The sequence below is a fragment of the Zootoca vivipara genome, chromosome 13, assembly GCF_963506605.1.
Source record: "Zootoca vivipara chromosome 13, rZooViv1.1, whole genome shotgun sequence".
Classification (NCBI taxonomy): Eukaryota; Metazoa; Chordata; class Lepidosauria; order Squamata; family Lacertidae; genus Zootoca; species Zootoca vivipara.
Genome location: NC_083288.1, coordinates 46,702,139 through 46,720,006, shown reverse-complemented (window position 1 = coordinate 46,720,006; position 17,868 = coordinate 46,702,139). Strand labels below are relative to the sequence as shown.

At 40.8% G+C, this 17,868-nt stretch overlaps 2 protein-coding genes across 2 annotated transcripts; both read left to right on the top strand.

Moving 5' to 3' along the window:
* The first annotated feature begins 372 nt into the window (after positions 1-372).
* LOC118078095 (vomeronasal type-2 receptor 26-like) lies at positions 373-6,642 on the top strand. Its single transcript, XM_035101822.2, has 4 exons — positions 373-663; positions 4,017-4,244; positions 5,251-5,377; positions 5,741-6,642. Exons 1-4 carry the CDS (start codon positions 373-375, stop codon positions 6,640-6,642), a joined length of 1,548 nt encoding a protein of 515 aa, XP_034957713.2.
* Positions 6,643-11,572: 4,930 nt separating this feature from the next.
* Positions 11,573-17,090, top strand: LOC118078094 (vomeronasal type-2 receptor 26-like). Its single transcript, XM_060281373.1, has 5 exons — positions 11,573-11,860; positions 12,144-12,554; positions 13,392-13,619; positions 14,800-14,926; positions 16,186-17,090. Exons 1-5 carry the CDS (start codon positions 11,573-11,575, stop codon positions 17,088-17,090), a joined length of 1,959 nt encoding a protein of 652 aa, XP_060137356.1.
* Positions 17,091-17,868: the final 778 nt, after the last annotated feature.

Genomic DNA, 17,868 nt, shown 5'->3' with positions numbered 1-17,868 from the left:
GAGTCTGGCTGGTAAGTCCCTGAGATTTATGGTCTTGCTGATTTTATTTTCTCCCCTTTTGAAAAATAAAGACAAGGACTTTTAAATATGTAACAATGGATAGCTGTCAGGAGTATAGTAGACTGTACCCCAAGATTCCCACTGGGGAACCAAGAGAAATGAGAAGGTCAAAAAGGAGATTAATAGCAGATGATTCAAAGTGTTAGGCATGCCCTGACATTTTTATATGAACTGCACTGTTTATTAGCTTAGAAACATCAGTAACACTGAAAATAATTTCATGTCAATCTGAATCAGTTTGAGATAAAAATGGCATTGTGGCATGTTGATTTCATATTCCAAAGCTGTACATTAATTAACTTTGCTTGCAGTATGCTAACAAAATTCTACCAGCACATTCTTGCCTTGGCATTTGCCGTGAAAGAGATAAATGAGAACCACAAGTTTTGTCCTAATATCACTCTCGGGTTCCACATCTATGATAGCTACTATGATGCCCGAATGACCTATCGTACCACTCTTGACCTGCTCTTCAAATCACATAGATTTGTTCCCAACTACAAATGTGACACCCAGAAAAATCTCATTGCCATCATTGGAGGTCTTAGCGCTGACACCTCCTTCCATATGGCTGACACATTAAGCCTCTACAAGATTCCACAGGTAGGATCTATGAAAGGGTATCACAAAATACACTCTTGCCTTACCATTGTGGGAGTCATTTTGAACTTTAGAAAGAGGAAGAGTTTTTGACTAACATTTAAATCTGATGATGATGATGATGATGATTACAGACAGCAGTGTGTTAAGTTGATCTGAGCTCTGTTCAACTCCACACTATGTGGTTTAAAGGTGGCCTAGTACATCTCTGAGCATCCCCCTACAAGAGCCATTTCCCTAGCATTCCATTTCTAGCCAATCTATTCCCATCTCCATGTGAGCCATAAGGAGGACACAGCCATGCCAGCCCCAACATGCTTGCTCCGTGAACAAACCCGGGGCTGGAAGTTACAGCTCCCGACCTCCTCCCCCGCCACACTCACTGAAACAAAATGGAAATCACTGCCTTCCAACATCCTTCAGTTACAGGAAAATTTATGCCTCAATTCTTTCAAAGTACTCGCTCCTTCTTCAACTTCATCCCAAACTTCCTGGCCCTTTTTTCATTCCTTCTCTGTTAATGTCCCTTCCATTTTGAAAAAAAAATCTACTCTAGTTATTTGTCTTTCTCCATTCATTTGCATTTTCAATTTCCCCCCTTCCTGTCACTTACAAAAATCATGTGGGAGGGAGTAGGGGGTCATTGTTTTGTTCTTCTTGTTGTTCTTTTTATATTAGGTATTTTGTGTTTTTATTTTAATTTTTTTTATGCTGAGAACACCTTGAGATCTTCAGATGAAGGGCAATATACATAACAAATAAACGAACGAACAAATATGTCTTCCATCCATCCATCCATCCATCCTTGAATTTAACCCATAAAATGCTTAAACAAGTGTTTCTTGAATAAACAGGCATCTTGACATGACTCAGCAGTGTGATGCAGCAGCTAAAAAAGCCAATGCAATTCTGGGCTGCATCAATAGGAGTATAGCATCTAGATCTAGGGAAGTAATAGTACCACTGTATTCTGCTCTGGTCAGACCTCACCTGGAGTACTGTGTCCAGTTCTGGGCACCACAGTTCAAGAAGGATACTGACAAGCTGGAACGTGTCCAGAGGAGGGCAACCAAAATGGTCAAAGGCCTGGAAACAATGTCTTATGAGAAACGGCTTAGGGAGCTGGGTATGTTTAGCCTGGAGAAGAGAAGGTTAAGGGGTGATATGATAGCCATGTTCAAATATATAAAAGGATGTCATAATAGAGGAGGGAGAAAGGTTGTTTTCTGCTGCTCCAGAGAAGCAGACACGGAGCAATGGATTCAAACTACAAGAAAGAAGATTCCACCTAAACATTAGGAAGAACTTCCTGACAGTAAGAGCTGTTTGGCAGTGGAATTTGCTACCAAGGAGTGTGGTGGAGTCTCCTTCTTTGGAGGTCTTTAAGCAGAGGCCTGACAGGCATATGTCAAGAATGCTTTGATGGTGTTTCCTGCTTGGCAGGGCGTTGGACTGGATGGCCCTTGTGGTCTCTTCCAACTCTATGATTCTATGTTCCTAACCAATCTCTATAATGAACTTACATTTTCTTTTAGCTCACATATGGATCATTTCCCCCAGACAAAAATTATGGAAGCCAAGTACCTTCATTTTATCGCATGGTGCCCAATGAAGCCCATCAGCATATGGGGATTATCAGTTTGCTTAAGCATTTTGGATGGACGTGGGTCGGGCTTTTTACTGTCGATGATAATAGCGGAGAACATTTCTTGCAGACCCTGGAGCCATTACTATCTCATAATGGAATCTGTTTAGCCTTCACACAACGAATCCCACAAATAGCCCGTTTTGATAACTTGGATGAACTTCATGATATACTCTTCAATATTTATGTTCATTTAACAGATGACAAAGCCAATGCATTTATAATGTACGGAGAATCTGTTACAATTACATGGCTCAGAAGTATTATATTTCTAAGAGATCCTGAAAATAAGGAAACATCATCATTTAAAAAGGTGTGGATTATAACAACTCAGATTGATTTCGTATTAACAGGATTTCAAAGGAGTTGGGGCCTTCAGATTTTCCAAGGTGCTATTTCCTTCGCAATTCATTCACAAAATCTCCTGCAGTTCCAAGAATTTCTTCAGGGAATAAAACTTTACTGGACACAGGGAGATGGGTTTTTCAAGGACTTCTGGGAGCAAGCATTTGATTGTACATTTCCAAATCCCAGTGTACCAATAGAGGTCAATGACCTGTGTACTGGGGAGGAAAGGTTGCAGAGTCTCCCAGGGTCTCTATTTGAAATGGGCATGACTGGCCACAGCTACAGTATCTACAAGGCTGTTTATGTTGTGGCTCGTGTTTTGCAAGGCATATACTTGACTAGTTTCAAGAAAAGAGCAACAGGAAACAGTGGAATATTAAAAATTCAGGATCTGCAGCCTTGGCAGGTAATGTACTGTGCAATTGAAGAGTAGCAAAGTATCGGTTGATCACAATTGTCATAAACAAGTAGCTGCGGAAATGGTATTACACCTTGCATTCACTAAAAAAAAAATATTTAAGATCAAACAGCTGATTCATGCATGGTCTTTGTTAAAAGAATCTACGTAACTATAGGTAAATAATATTCCTAAAGAATAGTGGTAGCAAATCATTGCATTTTATCAAAAACTCCATTGCATAATAATAATAATAACAATAATAATAATAATAATAACTTTATTGTCAATGTACAACCTGTGTACAATGAAATTAACTGAGCCTCCCTCCCCCCCAAACACTCAATCTCATTGCACTCTGTGTGCTTATCGCACACCACACCACTTCGCAAGTCAGTTGTGCTATGCTATTTTCCGTTCAACAGCCCACAGATAGAAGCTATTTTTTAGCATGTTGGTACAACTGATTATACTTCTATATCTCCTGCCCGAGGTTAGAAGATAAAAGAGGTGCTGGCCGAGGTGTGAGTAATCCCTGAGAATTTTTCTCACTCTCCTAAGGCAACGATCCCTTGCAATGTCACCTAGCGGACTCAAGGGACAGCCCATGATATCATGTGCTGTATTCACCACCTTCTGAGGAGACTTTCTGTCCGTGGCTGTCAAGCCAGCATACCACACTGTGATACAATATGAAAGGACACTTTCTATTGTGGACCGGTAAAAGGAGTTCATCCATTGTTGTTTAACATTATTCCTTCGCAAGACCCTGAGGAAATGGAGTCTCTGTTGGGCTTTTCTGACCACCTGAGTTGTGCTGATTTTCCAAGTGACATCCTCACTAAGATAAACTCCCAGGAATTTAAAGGAGGAGACTCTCCCCACACGGCCCCCCTGATATACAACGGGGCAGGTTTGATTGTATTGTGTTATCTTCCTTTCATGTATTTTGTCTCTTTCCATTAGCTGCACCATTTTTTCCATGACATTTCATTTAACAACACAGCTGGAGAAACAGTATCATTTACTGATACCAGAGAAATGCGAGGTGGATTTGACATTATGAACATGGTGACATTTCCAAATAAGTCTTTCATTCTATTGAAAATAGGATCGGTGAATCCCTATGCTCTTGATGGAAAAGAATTCATCATTCATGAGGACATGATTATGTGGCATGAAGGTTTTAACCAGGTCTGGCATGAGGGGTATTCATTCTTTTTTCGTCTTCTTCTTGTATTTGTTTTCATAATACTTTTTATTAGTTTTTGATTGCAATCGATTAATAGCCTCATTATAACAATACCAATTTATAATACAATTATTAATAACAATCGTGCAAATACCGAATTATATAATTATATAATTATATAATTTAGATAATGTGGCTCCCCGTGTGGAATAATCTATTGCTTAATTTCTGCGTTCCAAAATCTTATTGATTTCCATTACATTCAAATCATAATAAAAATCCCTTATACAACAACTGCAATATTAATAACTTCTATTTGTGTTGACACATTAAGTGATTTATAAAGCTACAAGTGAGGAACTCAAACTATATCCTTGTTCTTCCTGTGTGTGGCAATTATTCTGTCCATGGTGTGGATAAAGGGAATACTGTTTATTTATAGTGGACAGAGGAAGACTCAGAAGTCCCTTACCTTCTGAATTTTATTTCTCTCTTGTTTAACCTCTTTTCTATTCCCCCCTTTGTTTCTTTCTCTTTCTTTCTTCCTTTCTTCCTCCCACATCTCTTTATGTTTTTATTGTATTCAGATCAAAGTCTTAGTTTGGACCCCCCCAAAAAAGAAGAGGAAAAATATTTGATATTAAGTTTTGTATTTTTATCTATGAACCCTAATAAGGTTTATTCAACACCCCCCTCCAAAAAAATTGAAACACTTTCCTGTTGATAGGCGGTGCCCATTTCTGTGTGCAAAAAAAAAATTGTGTTGGCTCCTCCCTGCTTCATATGACATCCCTATAATTATATGAATTAACTTTCTGGCCACTTGGCAAGTGGGTGCACAAAAGGAAACAGGTTGAGGTTCACTTCAGGTGAATTCTGATTCTGGAAACTTACCACAGGGATCTGTAAAATATTTGTGGGGAGGGGCTGAGCAGTTCATTTTCTTATTTGAAGTGCAGAGACTGAACATTTTTTTAAAAAAAGAAATTGTTTCCTGTGTATGGATAGATGACACCCATTTCTGTGTGCAATGACTACTGCCAGCCTGGTAATCAGAAGAAAAGTAAGGAGGGAGAGAAATTTTGCTGCTATGATTGTACTCCGTGTCCAGAAGGGAAGATTTCAAACCAGAATGGTAAAAGACATTTTTCATCATACAAGACTAGTAATGATTAATGAGTCACATTTATTCATAAGAATTTAAATACTATGTTGTGCATGTTGCCGCACTATCCTCCTTAGAGTGGCATGAACATTTTTTATGCTGCCTTCCAGTAACGTCTTATAAAAACTTTCAAAAATAACTTTTAATTAAAACGTTGTAAACAAAGTTGTGATAAATTAAGCTCAAAAGGTAATTCAGATAATATTATATCACTACTAAGTAGCTAAATTTCCAAAGATTGTGATAAACAAGAATGACAACTTTTACGTAAGAGGCAAAGGAGATCCATGAATTACCATTTGTATTTGATCATATGAATTGACATTTTTTCAGACATGGATGACTGTTTCAGATGCCCAGAAAATCAGTATGCGAACAAGAAGAAAAACAGATGCATTCCCAAAATAATAACCTTTCTTTCCTATAAGGAACCTTTAGGGATCAGCTTAACCGCAGTTGCAGCTGCTTTTTCCCTAATCACAATTTTGGTGCTAGGAACGTTTATCCAACACAAAGACACTCCCATTGTCAAAGCCAACAACCGGGATCTCACCTACGTTCTCCTCATTGCCCTCCTACTCTGCTTCCTCTCATCTTTTCTATTCATTGGACACCCTGGCAAAATGACCTGTCTTCTTCGACAACCCAATTTTGGCATCATCTTCTCCGTGGCTGTTTCTTGTGTGTTGGCCAAAACCATCACTGTAGTTGCAGCTTTCATGGCTACCAAGCCTGGGTCCACTATGAGGAAGTGGGTGGGGAAAAGACTGACCAACTCCATTGTCCTTTCCTGCTCCCTCATTCAAGTGAGCATTTGTAGTGGGTGGTTGATGACCTCTCCCCCATTCCCTGATCTAGACATGCACTCAGTAATGGAAGAAACCATTGTGCAATGTAACGAAGGCTCAGTGACCCTGTTTTACTGTGTTTTGGCCTACATGGGCCTCCTGGCCATTGCCAGCTTCATTGTGGCATTTTCAGCTCGCAAACTGCCAGACAGTTTTAATGAAGCCAAGTTCATTACCTTCAGCATGTTGCTGTTTTGCAGTGTTTGGCTGTCTTTTGTCCCAACATACCTGAGCACCAAAGGGAAATCCATGGTGGTGGTGGAGATCTTCTCCATCTTGTCTTCCTGTGCTGGATTGTTGGCCTGCATCTTTGCCCCTAAATGCTACATCATTGTGCTCAGGCCTGAGCTGAACAACAGGGAGCAATTGATAAGGAGAAATATGTAAATCAGGGGTCCCCAAACTAAGGCCCGGGGACCGGATGTGGCCCAATCACCTTCTAAATCTGGCCTGTGGACGGTCTGGGAATCAGCATGTTTTTACATGGGTAGAATGTGTCCTTTTATTGAAAATGCATCTCTGGGTTATTTGTGGGGCATAGGAAATCATCCATAATTTTTTTTTCCAAAATATAGTCCGGCACCCCACAGCCTGCTGCTGAAAAAGTTTGCTGACCCCTGATGTAAATTGTATCTTCTTCTTTTATTCTATTGTACTGTTACAAAGGAGTTTAGTACAAAGTTGTTACTACAGTGGTAGCTCTGGTTATGAACTTAATTCGTTCTGGAGGTCCGCTCTTAACTTGAAACTGTTATTAAGCTAAGGTACCACTTTAGCTAATGGGGCCTCCCGCTGCAGCTGCATTGCCGCCGTGCGATTTCTGTTCTCAACCCGAGGTACTACTTCCGAGTTAGCGGAGTCTGTAACCCGAAGTGTTTGTAACCTGAGGTACCACTGTATAAGTACCTGTGGTCTATAACTCTGTTGTGCATATACAAGCATACAGTATACTAAAAAGTTCAGATTTGTGAAATTAACGTGGATTAATATGTTATGTCAACCTAGCACAGGGGTAGGGAACCTCTGGCTGGTGAGCCAAATTTCACCTAGGAATGATTCCAAATTACCAGATCATTCCTGACCATCCACACCCATCTACCCCTCATCAGACTATATAACTGACATTAAGTGTGTCACAGTTACCAATTATTTCAGAGGAATGCTCAGGAGCTTAAAGTGAGTTCTTGATTTTTTCATTTGCAGTAAGAAGGTGCCTGTCAGGGGCTGGGCAGAGGAAGAATGGTGGAGACCACCTCCCCAGGTTTACCCTCCCAGGGAGAGGAAGACACTTTAGAATTACAACAGGGGTTTTACGGAGGTCATAGCTCGGAGGCAGAGGAGGGGAAAAGTTGGGAAATAATGGGAGAGGAGGAAGAGGAAGAGGAAGCACCAGGGGGCGACAGCAGATGGACACAGTGTCTTTAGAACACAAACCCCCCCCCCAATCTCCCAAAATCCACCGAGTTTTGAAAGTAGGAGATCAAAGAGCTCAGAGGCAGAGGGCACTTGTCAGCACCCAAGGAAGTGATGAGTATGACGAATGAGGAAATGGGAGAGACGTGTGTGTGTGTGTGTGTGTGTGTGTGTGTGTGTGTGTGTGTGTGTGTGTCTGTGTGGAGATTCATTCGGGACAACACGATTATCCAAGAGGTTGAGTTCTAAAGCTTCTCTCTGTAAATACTGAATAAAAAGCGGACAGTAAGAAACATTTCCTTGTGTTTGTAAGTTCCTGGGCAACCAGTCATGGGAGTTGCTGGCAGCCGCCTGACAGCAACTGCTACTAAGATACAGACAAAAACTCCAAGACGATGTTTCTGTGGAAATGTGCCTTCAGATAAACTCATTGCCTGGCATTGCGACACCAAGTGATTGAAATGTGGGGCCTTCCAGATGCTGAGAAACTGCAACTCCCTTTATCCTAAGCAGGTATGGCTAGTGGCTAGGGGTGATGGGAGTTATAGGTCAGCAAAAATTCGAGGGCCAAATGTTCCCCACCACCTGCTTTATATAACAAGTAAATGATATTTGGGGGGTCAGGTGGCGCTGTGGGTTAAACCACAGAGTCTAGGGCTTGCTGATCAGAAGGTCGGCGGTTCGAATCCCTGCAATGGGGTGAGCTCCCGTTGCTTGGTCCCAGCTCCTGCCAACCTAGCAGTTCGAAAGCACATCCAAGTGCAAGTAGATAAATAGGGACCGCTCCGGCGGGAAGGTAAACGGTGTTTCCGTGCGCTGCTCTGGTTCGCCAGAAGCAGCTTTGTCATGCTGGCCACATGACCCGGAAGCTGTCTGCGGACAAACGCCGGCTCCCTCGGCCTATAGAGCGAGATGAGCGCCGCAACCCCAGAGTCGGACACGACTGGACCTGATGGTCAGGGGCCCCTTTACCTTAAATGATATTTAGATTAAAACACATGCACATAGAATACTCCTTCCAGCAGCACCTTAAAGACCAACTAAGTTTTTATTTTGGTATGAGCTTTCATGTGCATGCACACCCATTTGCAGTCGTTTGCGGTCATCAACAGCTATCAGTCAGTCAATCACCCATTTCCACCACCCTTCTGAGTGATCCCCCCTCCCCATCCCCACCCCTCCCCACCCCTTCTCTACATAAGTGCCTGGAAACTTCCATTTCACTGTATCTGAAGAAGTGTGCATGCACACGAAAGCTCATACCAAAATAAAAACTTAGTTGGTCTTTAAGGTGCTACTGAAGGAATTTTTTTATTTTACCAAAATAAAAACTTAGTTGGTCTTTAAGGTGCTGCTGGAAGGAATTTTTTTATTTTGTTTTGACTACATCAGACCAACACGGCTACCTACCTGTAACTAAAACATAGAATACTGATATTAAAATTATTGCTATGTTTCAATATACATACACATATGCTACAAAGTTAAAAAATATCTTTCAATTTTTTAATAATGGAATGTTCTTCAAAGGAGAGATGGAGTATAAATATTGTTATCTTTTTGGTACTAAGTCAGTCTTTCCTTGCTGAGAGACTGAAGTTAGCATCCAGGTAATTAAGTATATTTGCCACATCTCTTTGATTCAATAGCTTTGATTTATTTGCTGCCCACAGTGGCTGGGGAAACCCAGCCAAATGGGTGGGGTATAAATAATAAAAAATTTTTATTGTTATTACTACTACTAGTGGTAGTATTTAATATATTCATTCTATTTCCCATATGTTGTTGATTAACCTTATATTTTATCTTATTTAACTCTGAATGCATTTGCTTAAGGAAATAAACCTGCTAATTACATTAAGAGACTAATATTTTTCTCTGAACCCTAATTATTTTGGGTACTGATATGAAGAGGGAGTCTAGACTTTCCTCTCAATATGGTGTCTGTTTCTGTGATAATCTACGGTGCTGCTTTAACGATTGAATCAATTTTGGGATGCATAAAATACACACATAAGATTTTACCCTGAGAATGGAGTACAAAGTGTATAACAGATGCAACCAAGTTATATGTCTGGATGTACCCAGGAAAAAAAGGAAATTATTCAGCAGGCATCTAAAAGAGTACAGTGAATGTGAATGCTTAATGTCAGTTCCAAAGGACAAGTTCTGCCACATTAAAGGTTGTTGTTGTTGTTTAGTCATTTAGTTGTGTCCAACTCTTCGTGACCCAATGGACCAGACCACGCCAAGCACTCCTGTCTTCCACTGCCTCCCGCAGTTTGGTCAAACTCATGTTGGTAGCTTCGAGAACACTGTCCAGCCATCTAGTCCTCTGCCGTCCCCTTCTCCTTGTGCCCTTCATCTTTCCCAGCATCAGGGTCTTTTCCAGGGAGTCTTCTCTTCTCATGAGGTGGCCAAAGTATTGGAGCCTCAGCTTCACGATCTGTCCTTCCAGTGAGCACTCAGGGCTGATTTCCTTCAGAATGGATAGGTTTGATCTTCTTGCAGTCCATGGGACTCTCAAGAGTCTCCTCCAGCACCATAATTCAAAAGCATCAATTCTTCGGCGATCAGCCTTCTTTATGGTCCAGCTCTCACTTCCATACATCACTAACATTAAAGATACTACGCCTTAAAAAGGCACATTAGATGTTACATGGGACTTGTAGAAGTGTAGAAATTAGACACTGTACAGATATAATGTTTCCATTAGGTTCTCCACCCACTTTCACCTCTGGTCCCAGCCACCACTGGCATAGGTCCCTTGGAAGCTTACTCAGACCTTCTGTTGGTTCACACAGGTGTTTTTAAACTATTGCTGAGCTGCAATGAAAAATGTTGACTTGGATTCCTTCAGAAACATTGGACTAGGCAGTGGTCATAATCTCAAAATGTGGTGCTACTGTTTGCACCCTAAAGCCAATGGTTTCATTCTGAATTTCCTGTTGGTGTTTGCTCACTATGGAAAAATTGTACCTGCCACTTTTTGTGTCCCTAAGGAGCAGAGGAGAGGAACGGTGGTTGTAAAAAAAAGAAAAAAAAAGAACAGGGATTTTGTACAGGGATGGCGAAAGAGACTTTGTAATTTTGTGTTTGTAGTGTTTGCAATTCCTCTGCGGTACAGCTGTTGGTGTGCAGATTCATGAAAATGAAAATAAATGAATGACTCAATAAAGTATAGTGGGGAAGAAATTCATAACATAAAGCGAGAGATGTGCCAAATCAGCTTTCATCCCCCTTTAAAAAGTACTGTGTTTTTGGCCTCTTTTTCACAGTGTTTTAAAGCTTCGATGTTTGGGGGGCTTGAGGTTACCTTTGGTGGCTGACATCGGTGAGGGTGTTTTTCTTTACATTATACATAGACCCTGGAGGTAGAAAGCATCGTCATGCATGTTGCATCAAAGCTGCTAGCTGCTTTGGAAATGCCTTTCCTGTAGTTGCTGGGGATTAAACTTGGAATCTTCTGCATGAAAATCAGATGCTCTGCTACAGAGCTATGCCCTTCTCCCAACTGTCTACTGACACATAAGCCCCACTGACTCCATTGGGACTTATTTCTAGTTAAGCAAGTATGGGATTGCAGTTTTCATGGTCTAGATCATGCTTCTTCTGACATATGAAATGGTCACATACTTAAAGAGAAAACAGAGGTTATTTATTGTTTTGACTAAATTAACTGAGAAGGTCAAACAAACAGATCAACAGAAGGTGAAGTGAAAGTACTATGCAAAATAGAAGTGCTATCATCCACCATTAATTTTTGACTGTATGGTGTTTATTAGCTTAGAAACATTAATGATAAAGAAAATACTTCCATTTTGGTCTAAAGCAGTTTGAGACAGAACAGAATTGATATTGTGGTACGTTTTATTTCTAAAAGATTAACTTCATTTGCAGCATGATGACTAAATTCTACCAGCACATTCTTGTCTTGGCATTTGCTGAGAAAGAAATCAATGAGAACCCAAACATCTTGCCCAATGTCACACTTGGCTTCCACATCTATGATAGCTATTATGATGCAAGGATGACCTATCGGACCATGCTGGACCTGCTCTTCAAATCAAACAGCTTTTTCCCCAACTACAAATGTGACACCCAGAAAAACCTCCTAGCTAGTATTGGGGGACTTGGCTCTGACACCTCCTTCCACATGGCAGATGCGTTAAGAATCTACAAGATCCCACAGGTATGAACAGGGGCATCAGGATTTGATTTTTGCTTCTTCCATGGATTTCAGTCCATGCATCTCAGTTGAATACAAACCTAAATCTTAATCTCATATTTCCCATCTATGCAACCAATCTGTCCAAATCCCAAATCAAAATATGCAATTGAAAAAAGAAGAAGCTTAAATATGCCCTGGCTGGAATAGTCCTTGAATTTAATCTATAAATTGATTGAAGAAATATTTGTTGAAAGAAACTCGCATAGTCACAACTTGGCAATATCTGTACATTTTTTCCCCTCAGCTCACATATGGTTCGTTTCCCCCGGAGGAGAGGGATTCAAGTCAGGTTCCTTCTTTTTACCGCATGGTGCCTAATGAAGCCCACCAGTACATGGGTATTATCAGTTTGCTTAAGCATTTTGGATGGACGTGGGTTGGGCTATTTGCTGTGAATGATAACAGTGGGGAATATTTCCTCAAGACCCTGGAGCCCCTGCTTTCTCAAAATGGAATTTGTTCAGCCTTCACACAAAGAATCCCAAAACTACTCCATTTTGATAACTTGGATGAAATGTATGATATGTATGCACTATTTATGGATGCTAAAGCCACAACATTTATTGTTTATGGAGAATCTCAGACAATTACAGGACTGAGAGCTATTATATTTTTGCGAGATCCTACAAATAAGGAAAAGGCATCACTTAAGAAGGTGTGGATTTTGACAGCCCAGACTGATTTCATATCTATGGGTCTTACTAAGTTTTGGAATGTTCTGCTCTTCCAAGGTGCCATATCCCTCACAATTCACTCACAGAAACTTCTAGCATTCCAAGAATTTCTTCAGAACATAAAGCCTTCTTGGACTCAGGGAAATGGTTTTTCCAAAGTCTTCTGGGAGCAAGCATTTGACTGTATATTTCCAAATCCTGATGCACCAATGGAGGTCAAGGACATGTGTACTGGGGAGGAGAGGTTGCAGAGCCTTCCAGGGTCTCTTTTTGAAATGAGTATGACTGGCCACAGCTACTGCATTTACAATGCTGTCTATGTTGTGGCTCATGCTTTGCATGCACTTTACTCATCTAGATCCAAACAGAGAGCAAATGAGAGCAGTAAAAGATTAAAAATTCAAGACGTTCAGCCGTGGCAGGTATTGTTATTATTCCAATAAACAGATAAGTGCAACAAATGACTGTATCACAATTTTCATCCACACATGCAATGATGTGATGCCATTGCATGTCTTATTCACCAGCAAAGATTTATGTGTGAATTTTAACTTGTCTACATTTTGATTGAAATTTTGTTTTGTGTTCAGTGAATGCATGATAGAGTTCCTATCTGTTGTGTCAAAATAGCTGATTTTTCACACTTTGTCTTCGTTAAATTATGCTACATAATACATAATAATACTACATAATAATACTAATAAATAATAATACATAATAATACTAATAAAGTAGGATGTTGGTAAATCATGACATTTTGCTCAAAGTCTGCATTACATTCTTTTCCCATTATGTTTTCCCCCTGCTCTTTCAATTAGCTCCACCATTTTATCCATGACATTTCATTTAACAACTCAGCTGGAGAAACAGTGTCCTTTAGTGAAAACAGAGAAATGCAAGGTGGATTTGACATTATGAACATGATCACATTCCCAAATAAGTCTTTCATCCGTTTGAAAATAGGATGGGTGAATCCTAATGCTTTTGATGGAAAAGAATTCAACATTCACGAGGACATAATTATGTGGCACAATGGTTTCAACCAGGTCTGAATTCTGGGGTATTTTTGTGGGCTCCACACTCTCCAGATCAGTCATTCAGATGCTCAAAATAGCTATCATTCTTCTCTTGGCCAGGGTCATGGCAAGAATCTGGATATCTAGTTGCATGTAACTATGCTATGGTCTTAATTGAAATGAACGTCTAATAATATTTGCTGTGCCACATTTATATATGGCAGGATTCCAGATGATCTAGATAAAATTGACTCCTGAACTAAAAATGGATGTGTATCTGTTTACATTGAAAAGTGGCCAAAGATCAGTTGAAGATCTCACATCAATTTTTTTTCTTGTCTAAGTGAACCTCATTTGTATTTCTAGAGAGCTAATATTGTTCCCCCTGTCTTGTCACAAAGGGGTCCAGGTGAAAGTATATTTGTGAGAGGTGCCAGAAGCCAGGAAAGTATCCACTTCTGGTTTATATCCTGGAGGCATACCAGTACAGGGGATCCATGCCAATGAAGGGCTGAAAACCCCAAGCATTTCTGTATTGCACCATTAGTCTGATCCCAGTCTGGGTGGGGCAAGAAGCTTATCAAGCGTCCACTTCCAGCTCAGTCTGTAGCCTTGTGCTTGTGCTGTGGAGAAGATGGTTTTAGGATATAAAATTCCTTCCACCTTCCTCTTCACCTTTTCCTTCTTCAGATACAGTACATGGAATCTAGCCCTCACTCCCAGGGTGCTGGTTGGCACAACTGGGGACAAGTAGGAACCTCGTGGTTGGTGGGCCAGGGATAGGCTGAGTGACCTTTTCCACCCACTTCCTACTCCTACCCAGCAGTGCCACATAAATGCAGTTACTGCTGGCAGACATGTAATTGTAAGAATTGGTTTTCTCATTACTTGTGCAAAAAAATAAAATAAATGTAAGAATTTGTAAAAAATAATAATGAGTATCCTGAGCTATTCCCCAGGTGAACTCTGATTCCAGAAATGTGTACACAGGATTCTGTGACCCATGGAGCAGAGTATGGCTGACTTTTTAGGTTAATGTGTGTCATTTGCTTGGAGTTTGAGGCCTCAAACAGGGCGTGAATCTTTCTTCCCACTATACAAACACTAATATTTTTGTGATGAGTTGTCCACTAAATTCAGTGACTGATTTTTATTTTTATTTTTTAAAAAAACATTTTCCCTTTTGAAATGGTTTCCTGTTTATGGATAGATGATGCCTGTCTCTATATGCAGTGAATCCTGCCACCCTGGTAATCAGAAGAAAATGATGGAAGGACAGAAATTTTGCTGCTATGATTGTACTCCATGTCCAGAGGGGAAGATTTCAAACCAGAATGGTACATGATATTTCTTGCCATACAAGATTGGTAAAAATATTGTTTCAGTGTTGTGCATGTAGTCACACCATCCTGCTTGGAGTAGTGTGAATATTTTTCTGCTGCTTTCTATTAATTTTTAATGCTTCCTCATCATCCTGGGGAAAAAGTGACAAGTGGGGTGCCACAGGGTTCCGTCCTGGGCCCGTTGTTGCTCAAGGTCTTTTATAAAGGACTTGGATGAAAGGATCGAGGAGAAGCTCATCAAATTTGCAGATGACACCAAACTGGGAGGGGTAGCTAATGCCGCAGAAGACAGAATCAGAATTCAATATGACCTTAACAGGTTGGAGAACTGGGTGCAAGCTAACAAAACATGAATTTCAATAGGGACAAATGTAAGATTCTGAACTTAGGCAGCACTTGCTGTTAAAATTGTATTCCATTTGATGGTTGGGATGCACTCAACACCCTTCAGAGCTTGCCAGGGTTGGACCATAGGGTGTGGCAAAACAAGAATTCACACACCTGCTAGGCAAACATGGTAGGGATTTATGCAAGGCTGAATCCCATCCAAACTAGAGCCATGTCTTGATCAATGTCCTACCGGGACATCTTGCTATCTCCACAAACTACTGCCTCTATGTCCGTAAGTAGGGAATCACCTACCACCAGCACCCATCCTTGGGGAGTGGCAGGAATTATTCTATACACTGTAACTTCCAAAGCCACCTCAGAGCATTCTAAAGTCTGCAACTGCTGTTCTTGGTCCTCTGGCCCCAAACTGGGAAATATATTGGTAGCAGGATAGGAGTTGAGAGTCTTTAACCTGAGCATATTGTTTCCAACCCCTTCATTCGCACCAATAAAATGAATCTTCCCTTCTTGTCTACTGGAGTTTAGCTGGATATTATTAGGATAGGTTACGAAGACGGAGACAGGAGCTTTATAGCTCGAGTGCTTTCTACTCCTTCCTCTTCAGTTGCCTTTTTTAGACTGCAATTACGTTATTGTCCCAGTTAACTGACAACCCCAAGCATCAAATGAAACCTAAAGTTCCAACCCCTCTGCCTTCGTGGATCCATCAACCCCCTGCCTGCAGTGAGTACCACGTGGCCACTTAAAATGGTTTAAACAAACCTATGTCAGATTCGGCAGAAAACTCAAATGGTAATTCAGATATACAAAATGTTCTCTAATATTTAGAAGTATCAGATTAACAGGAACAAAACACACACACACAAATTGTAAATGGAGTTTGGCTTTCTTCTGTTTTTCAGACATGGATGACTGCTTCGGATGCCCTGAAGATCAGTATGCAAACAAGAAGAAAAATGGATGCATCCCTAAAACTATCAAATTTCTTTCTTACGAGGAACCTTTAGGGTTTAGTTTGGCCGCACTTGCTCTTTGTTTTTCCCTGATCACAACTTTGGTGCTAGGAACATTTGTTCAGCACAAAGACACTCCTATTGTCAAAGCCAACAACAGGGATCTCACCTACGCTCTCCTCATTGCCCTTCTACTATGTTTCCTCTCATCTCTTCTATTCATTGGACACCCTGGGAAAGTGACCTGCCTTCTTCGACAACCAACTTTCGGCATTGTCTTCTCTGTGGCTGTTTCCTGTGTGTTGGCCAAAACCATCACCGTAGTTGTAGCTTTCATGGCCACCAAGCCAGGCTCCAGTATGAGGAAGTGGGTGGGGAAAAGACTGGCCAACACCATTGTCCTTTCTGGGTCACTCATTCAAGCAATTATTTGTACTGTGTGGTTGAAGATGTCTCCCCCATTCCCTGCTCTAGACTCAGTAGCAGAAGAAACCATTGTGCAATGTAGTAAAGGGTCTGTGACCATGTTTTACTGTGTCCTTGGCTACATGGGCCTCCTGGCCCTTGCCAGCTTCATTGTGGCATTTGCAGCTCGCAAATTACCAGACAGTTTCAATGAAGCCAAATTCATTACTTTCAGCATGTTGCTGTTCTGCAGTGTTTGGCTGTCTTTTTTCCCAACCTATCTGAGCACCAAAGGGAAATCCTTGGTGGTGGTGGAGATCTTCTCCATCTTGTCCTCCAGTGATGGGTTACTGGGCTGCATCTTTGCCCCGAAATGCTACGTCATTGTGCTGAAACCTGAGCTTAACAAAAAGGAGCAACTAATAAGGAGAATGAAGTGCAGGTATTGACATGGCCTCACAGAAATAAGCAGCAGCTTGAATGTATTTCCTTTTTTTTTTAAATATATTTTATTAATTTTTCCAATTAAAACCAATTATATCACATTCATTATTTCAAATTATACACATATATATCAATCAAACCGAATGTTATGCCAAATCATCTAAAAAATTTTTTTTAGGGTTCCCATGCTTCAAGAAATTGGGGATTCCTCGCAACCGTCCACTGTCGTCTTTTTTCTAAAGTTCAAATCGTCTCTCCAAATCCACAATAATCCAGATCTTTCCCTTTACAGTCACATAGATGTTTTCCTCTTTCAACCGATTATTTCCCAGCTGCTGAGATAAATGTCAAACAAAGTTTCACAAATGTTCTTTCTCCTGTGTGAGTTAATCAGTCCAGCCCCCCCCCCATAAATCTTCTTGGTCCGGAGCGTCCCTATTGCGTCGGCTCTCAACACGAAGCAGCGCCATCTTAAAAAAACTCAAATCACTTTCGTTTTCTCTCATAACCATGTAGATTAAATGATCATTATAAAATTTACAGCTTTTCCAGGCCGAAGAACCAGATCTCACACCATGCATTGACTATTGGTAAATTAATGGTTCTCCTTGCCCTATAGCTGAACTTAGCTTCAGGTCGCTGCTCCAATTCAAAGTGCGTCACAACTCATAAATCCTCCGAACGCGTCCAGGCACTCCTTCCGTCCAACTAGAGGGGGGCTTTTCTCATCAGCAACTCCTCATCTTCAAAGAATATGCTCAATAACAACAGTTTATAAAGTTC